The 8,067-nt window shown below is 36.8% G+C and overlaps 1 protein-coding gene across 1 annotated transcript in view; it reads left to right on the top strand.

The window, feature by feature from the left end:
* Positions 1-7,846, top strand: part of LOC311601278 (female-specific lacrimal gland protein-like) — a gene marked incomplete at both ends in the record, with an annotated part of 43,066 nt that extends 35,220 nt beyond the window's left edge. Inside the window, one exon of the mRNA XM_084788649.1 lies at positions 7,679-7,846. Coding sequence (XP_084644775.1) covers positions 7,679-7,846 — 168 coding nt within the window. The remainder of the gene's footprint in view (positions 1-7,678) is intronic.
* Positions 7,847-8,067: the final 221 nt, after the last annotated feature.

Below are 8,067 nucleotides of genomic sequence, written 5' to 3' on the forward strand. Positions count from 1 at the left end.
CTAAAATCTCCTGAGAGAAGGGATAGTCAAATGAAAAAAATGCCTTTGTAAGATCGAGGAAATTTTCTTAAATCAGTGAATGATGAGAAAGATACCAGCCCATTGTGAGCAGGGCCACCCCTGGGCTGGTGGTCATGGGTTCTATGAGAAAGCAGAGTGAGCAAGGCAGTAAGGAACACCCTTCATGGCTTGTTCAACAATAGCTCCTGCCTCCAGGTTCCTGTCATGAGTGGGTTCCTGTATTGACTTACTTCAATGATGGACTATGATGTAGAAGTATAAGACAAATAAGCTCTCTCCTCCCTAAGTTGCTTTTGGGCATGGTGTTTTTTCCCGGCAATAGAAACCCTTACTAAAACATGAAGATACAGGAAACTTACATAGGACAGTATTAATTATTTTTAGTTACCTGTTACTGAGTCGATAGTAAAGTATTTCTCTCCAACAACAGATATTTTGATATGAATACTAACAATCATTTTAACAAGAAGTAAGCATGATTTTTCTTAATTTAATTTAAACCCAAAAGATGAAGAAATTCTACCAAACTGATTTGGTTAAACCCAACTTTACCCCATAGGTGGCAAAACTAGATGCAAGAGTAATAGGACTATTGGTAATATCCATGGTATTTATCTCAGTTGATACATAAAATTCATAGTATTAACTTTAAGAAATCAGATAGTGGTCAAAATAGTGACTGGCATACAGATCCCAGCTTGCAATTTGTATGTGCATATTTAGAAGAAGGTGTGTGGATAGGTTGGCAAATTAAAATAAATGGACTTTGATAATTTTAAAAATAAAGCAAAGCATAAGAGGGTATGGATAGTGTAATACATGATGTAAAAAAGTCATCAATGTTGGACACTGAAAATTTTAATTGTGGTTGGAAGCAGAGAGGTAGGGCACAGAAAAGGACACATAGAGTTAGTAAAATTAAATGTTCTTGAAAATTGAAAAAAATCCCTGCAAATATGTGAGCTAGTTAGAATCTAAAAGAAATGGGGGACCCAGATGAAACTGGGTAAGAGTTCATCTCTGAGGACAGAAATTTCCCCCCAAAAAAGGTAGAATTGGAAAGATCATCTCTTACCTACTAATCCTTAGATTACTACATAACTGAAAAGAAAAGAAAACAGAAGAAACAAACAAACAAACAAAAACAAATATAAACATTGACTCCAATATAAAAGGGCAGAAAAATAAAGAGTAGGAAATCATCAATAAATTTTTGAGAGATGTTAGCAGGCTGTTGGAAAGGAGATGTTTAGCTAAGTCCTACTCAAACGTCAGACATCAATGAGCTCGGAGTTTGGGCCTATCTCCAATGACAGAATCTATTGTGTCAATATTTTGTTTATTTTCACTCTGTTGATTTGCCATGCCTACACTTTCCATTCTTTTTTCACTTCTCTGCTATGGACAAAATGTGTGGTTAAGATACTTAGTTGATAATGCAAACAAGTGTATATACTCATGCTTGTATAAAGTGCAATATATAAACACGAATATAAAATACACACATGTTTATATATGAATATATAAAATATGACCCATATATGATATAAATAAATATCTACATATTAAACATATAAAAGGAAATATGTATACATGTATATATGCATGCAATACAGACAGAGATAATATCTAAGTTTCATAGGGATAAAATGGAAAAAGATATATGGTATTGTCTTTTCTGTAATCAGGTTGGCGGGAAATATTTATTGTACTTAATAAATACAGGAGGAGAGCAAACATTTTGATAAAGCTGTTGGAAATGTGGAACAATGAACCTGAGTTTGTGTAATGTCTTAAGGGATTTTCCAGAAAGATCACTCAGAAAATTGGATTAATGTATTGTTGTTATTGGGTCTTGATGAAAAATCAGAAGGGTTTTAATGAGTGCTTGTCAAGTCTAAGGCAATTTTCCACTTTGGGAGGTATTAAATGATAGATGTTCTTGGTTGATTTATATCTGCATTGTATCCAACATTATTTTTATTCTGAATGACACTGGAATTCTGTGGAAAAGTAGAGATTTCTCAAGAAATCAATGGAGGAAATTGATGTTTGCAGGTAAACCCAACTTTGCGCCATGGAACTGAGTTATTCCACTAAGAGCCAAAAACACACAAGTAGATAATAAATCAAGAAGGAAATATATAAAGATATAATAAGAATAAAATATATGTGGTAGAAAATGAAGAAGAAAATACATGAAGGGCCATAGGGACTATCTGTTGGGTGAATATTTCTTTTTTTAAAGGGGCAGCACTGTTTCTTTAACAAGCTTTAGGCAATATATTCATTTCTCAAGCAGCAGACAGTGCTATTGATATTTGTATTGGTAGCTTAATTAAGAAGTCTATTGATGCTGTTTTTAAAAGACTTGGCACATTTTTAATTACATGGACACTTCTCAAGACAAAGATGACTGTTCTTAGCGCATCCATATTGAAATAGGCCACAGACACTATGTAAGATGTCCAAGATCTCTAATCATATCTCTTTCTTTTCTTTTTCTTTCTTTCTTTCTTTCTTTCTTTCTTTCTTTCTTTCTTTCTCTTTTTTCTTCCTTCCTTCCATTCATATTTTCTGCCTATCTACCTTCCTTCCTTCGGACCTACCTACCTACCTTCCCTTTTCTTTCTTTATCACTTTACAGCTTGATACTTGATACCAGGCCCTTCACTGCCATAGAAATGAACTTATGGATGAATTCTGTTCTCTCTTCTGGTCCTCGACCCCTCTCCCCACACCTGATCCCCATCCATTCCCTTACCCTTCCCACACCCTCCTTCCATCTGCTTCAGATATATATTTTATTTTCTCTTCTGAGTGAAATTCATACACTCTCCCTTGGGACCTCCTTGGCTACTTTGGGTGTATACATTGTAGCATCATTATCTTGTACTTCATAGCTAATATCCGCTTGTAAGTGAAGGCATACCATGTATGTCTTTCTGGGTCTGGGTTACCTTTTTCAGGATCATATTTGTGTACATAGATTTGGTATTGAAAATATAATCTAATGTTGAAGAAAGCTATGACCATTACCATGGCATAATATCAACAACTGAGCCCATTAAACAATGAGAATTGACAACGTCAGAATTTTTCACATTGTTGATGAGAGCAAGAAATTATGAAAATATTTTATATCATGAACTAAAATTGTATATCCCTGCCTAGAAGATAAAACAGAACACTTCTTCACAGTCTTTTACAGGAATATTCCTGAATGTTGAAGAACACTCCAGAATGTTTCCGAAATATATGTCCACTGATATTTAACTTAATAAAAAGTGATTAATGTCCATGTGGTCATCAATGTTTAAAGTATTTGAGTGATGGAGAATTTGTTATAGTTAAAATGGCAAGAGTCAGAAAGCCTCAATTTTCTCTTCTTCCAAATGAGAAACGTGAACTTCTGGGACATGAATATTTCTGCTTAATTTGAAAGCCCTCCCACATCTACAGTGAACAGAAAGGTCAATTTCATGGCTTAACCTAGGGTAATCTCATTAAGAAAATATCAGAAAAACAAAATTGTCACCCAATATTGTTGCCACAAACCAGGCTATATCAGAAATTCCACTGTGGACAATCCTTCTACCTCGTCTCAGGCCAAAGATCAATCCTATAAAAGGTAGAGAATGTTCTGGGCCTTTCCAAAAGAAGCCTTCCTCAGAAATCCATCAGAAGTAGGGAATCCAGGCTCTACCATGGTGAAAGTTCTGCGGCTCGCTCTTGCTTTAGGTGTGTCCTGTGCACATTATGATAATCTTGATATCAGTCCCTCAGAGGTATGTGCATTTGGGGATGAAAGGGTCTGAATTGTTTATATATACACTGAGATTGGTTTGAGCATATATATATATATATATATTGGTTTTTTGAGACAGGGTTTCTCTGTGTAGCCTCGGCTGTCCTGGACTCGCTCTTTAGACCAGGCTGGCCTCGAACTCACAGTGATCTGCCTGCCTCTGCCTCCCGAGTGCTGGGATTAAAGGCGTGCACCACCACGCCCGGCTGAGCATATATATTTTATATCAAAAAATATGCCCATACCATATCTTAATCCTATTTGTTTTTTTATTAACATCTTTTTTATTAATTTATTCGTATTACATCTCGATTGTTAGCCCTTCCCCTGTTTCCTCCCATTCTTCCCTCCCTCCCACTTCCCCCTTCTCCCCTCCCCTATGTCTGTGATTGAGGGGGGACCTCCTCCCCATATATATGCCCTTAGGATATCGAGTCTTTTCTTGGTAACTTGCTATCCCTCCTCTGAGTGCCATCAGGCCTCCCCATTCAGGGGACATGGTCAGAAAAGGGGAACCAGAGTTTGTATGAGAGTCAGATCTCACTCTCCACTCAATGGCGGAGAATATCATGTTCATCAGCAAGGTCTTGGTAGGGGTTCAAAGTTTACCGCCTATATTCTCCTTGGCTGGTGCCTTAGTTTGAGGAGGACCCCAGGACCCAGATCTGCCCGTCATAAAGTTCTTCTTGTAGGTTTCCAGGACCCTGTGGGTCCTATTATTTCCCCATTCTTTCATGTTACTCTTGCCTAAAGTCTCAATAGGATGTCCTTTCCTCTGACCCACTTTCCTGGTAAGTAAAGTTTTTCTTGGTATGTATCCCTTAGACTAGTGTTTTGATATAAGTGAGTATATACCGTTTGTCTCTTTTTGCTTCTGGGTGAACTCACTCATTATAATTTCTAGATCAATCCATTTGTCCACAAATTTTGGGAATTCCTTGTTTTTAATAGCTGAATAGTACTCCATAGTGTAAATGTACCACAGTTTCTTAGTCCATCCTTCTACTGAGGGATGCTTAGGCTGTTTCCATGTTCTGGCTATAAAGCAGCTATGAACATGGTTGAGTATATGTTCCTGTTGTGTGGTAGGGCATTTTCTGGGTATATTCCCAGGAGTGGGATAGCTGGGTCTTGAGGAAGCTCTATTCCCATTTTTCTGAGAAAGCGCCAGATAGCTTTCCAAAGTGGTTGTACTAGTTTGCATTCCCACCAGCAATGAAGGAGTGTTCCTCTCTTTCCACATCCTTGCCAACATGTGGTGTCATTTGAGTTTTTGATCTTAGCCATTCTGATGGGTGTAAGATGAAATCTCAGTGTCGTTTTGATTTGCATTTCTCTGATGACTAACGAGGACGAGCATTTCTTTAAGTGTTTCTCAGCCATTTGATATTCCTCTGTTGAGAATTCTCTGTTTAGTTCCAAGCCCCATTTCGCAATTGGGTTGTTTGGTTTTGTGGTGTTTAATTTCTTGAGTTCTTTATATATTTTGGATATTAGACCTTTGTCAGATGAAGAGTTGGTGAAGATCTTTTCCCAGTCTGTAGGCTGTCGCTTTGTTCTCTTGACAATGTTACCTGCCTTACAGAATCCTATTTGTAATGCAGTCATAGTGTCTTTCAACTACTCATATGTTTTCCTTCTTTTTTAAAACATTTAAGATTATTTTTATTATGTTTATATATCTTTTATTATAATTTATTTACATAACACTACTGTGTGAAAGAAGATTAAGATGAGAAAACTACAGATTGTACTTTCCACTGTGATTGATTGACACAGTGTAAACTGTGTCCCAGTGTCCCATGGTCTAGTGTGAATGAATGATGATGTAATCTCACAATCTGGTCTCTAGGAAGGAGACATCTGTATCTCACCAGGTCCATGTTCCTTTGTTGACTGACCTAAAATAGATGTAGAAATTAGGATGAATGTTGTTGAAAAAGTAGGAATGCACTTACTAACCAATCTTGTCAATTGGGTCTGTTCTCTTTAGGTTGATGGAAGATGGAGCACCCTTTTCATAGGTGCAAATAGTGTGGAGAAGATAATGAAAGATGGACCCCTGAGAACTTACTTTCAGGAAATGGAGTGTGGTGAAAAATGTCAGACACTAAAAGTCACATTCAACACCAAGTAAGTGACACTAACCTGTTATACAGAGAGAGGTACACAAAGCATGGGCCTTGGATATAGCTATGGAATTTTAACTCAAATACGTGGGTCATGTGTGCAAAATGGAGTTGGTCTCCTGGGCATATTTACTTTGAGTTGTGTTCTTGACTTTAGCAAAATTGGCTGCACTGTTTTCTACAGTTTTAGAGGGTTAGGCAATTCTGGTTGAAATCAGTCACAAATATTAAAGGTGGGTAGACAAATGATGACAAAGTCTTCTCTTGGAAGCCTGCGTTTACTTCCCATGCCAATCATGAACCCAGACTCTCTGCTTCAATCTTCAAAAATGGGTTCATTTACCCAAATTAAATATTTTTCAAAGGAAGTTGATGCTACCAACACAAAAATGAAATATTAGCATCCTGGAAAGAGTAAATTCAGAAACAGGTTTTTTTCTTTTTCTTTAAGGGTAGATGGCGAGTGTCAGACACACACAGTTGTGGGGGGGGGGAAGGAAGATGGGAAGAACATTACAGAATGTAAGTGTGAGATCATTTGACAAGATGGATTATCCAAAACAGAAAGAGAGGGGAAAGGAAGACAGAGAGAGAGATTTAGAGAGGGTAGGGAGACACACACACACATAGAGAGAGAGAGAGAGAGAGAGAGAGAGAGAGAGAGAGAGAGAGAGAGAGAGAAGCATTGTCGCAGGCTTCACAATTGGGAAACGATTCAAGAAAAATTTCAGGTGATAATTGCTAATAAAACTTTCAGAATCCTAACTGAACCTCCAAAAATTTATGGGAACCAAGGAAGTTAAGGTGAATTATATATATATTCCTGGAAAAATAGCATTAGAGACATGTCAAAATAACTCCTGAATGTCATATGGTTGCTAACACTTGAAAATTGCTAGAAGATCATTTATGATATTAAATTTCATTCTCAAGATTGTTTTTAATTTTAGTTATGGTGATAATATTTTGTTGAATTTAAAATTTGAAAATTTTACATGTAAAGAAAGTGCTTAAGTTTTGAATAAATTAAACCCAAAGCTAAGAAAAGCTAACAATTGACAAAGAAGTATTATGCTTAATTTGAATTGTAATTAAAACCAACAAGAGTAAAACTTAAGATTTCAGTACCTATTATTTAAGATAAATGTAAGTGACATTCAGAAGGCAATCTCATGGTGCTGAATGACTGCTTTCCTAAGGTTTTTGTTATGGAAAACTATATGGTGTGATTCTTTTTGTATTGTTTGTTTGTTTGTTTTTTGGTAGTTTGTTACAGGGATTCTCTCTGTAGCCTTGGCTGTCTTGGAACTCTCTCTATAGATTAGGCTGGCCTCAAACTCACATGGATCTTCCTGGGTGTGGGGATTAAAGGTGTAAGCCATCACCACCCAGCTACAGTTTGGTATTTTAATATTAGCCTAATGAGATTTACTTTTTAAATTGTCTGTGGAGACATAAAGTAATTATGCAATTTTTTAATATTGAAAAAAGATTTTTTTTTCAAAAGAAGAAGGTAGAATCTCTCCCCCTCGGTAGCTGCCATTTATAATTCTTTATCATGGTGAAGAACACTTTTGAAGCAATTCAGGGAAGTAATAAAAGTGTGATAAATGTAATGTCAAATATAACTATAACCCCCCCAGCAGTTCTACTGACCTTTGAGCTGATTCTCCTTTAATTGCAGAGTCCAGTAAAAATTATTTTAAACTCATAAAAAAAGAAGAAGAAATCTTTTTTCTTTGACAATGTTAATGTTGAGGAGTGTAGAAAGGAGACAAATGTGATTTTAGTTGCTGGTGATTGTGGTGCTTATCATAGGGCTTTTATTGCTGTGGTAAAACACCATGACCAAAAGCAACTTGGGGAAGAAAGGTTTTACTTTGCTTGATCTCACACATCACAGTTTCTTGTAGAACTCAAAATCATTATCCCTGGGGTGGCACACACACAATGGGATAGGGCCCTCTTGAATTCATCACTGATTGAGAAAACGAGCTGCGAAGTTTTCCTAGTGGGCTGCTCCCCTTCACATCAACTGTCAACCTAGAAAATGCACTACAGGGTTTCCCACAGGACAATCTGATGGAGACCTTTTCTTAATCCAGGTTG

This window comes from Acomys minous (genome assembly GCF_964271855.1).
Source record: "Acomys minous genome assembly, chromosome: 7".
NCBI classification, from domain to species: Eukaryota; Metazoa; Chordata; class Mammalia; order Rodentia; family Muridae; genus Acomys; species Acomys minous.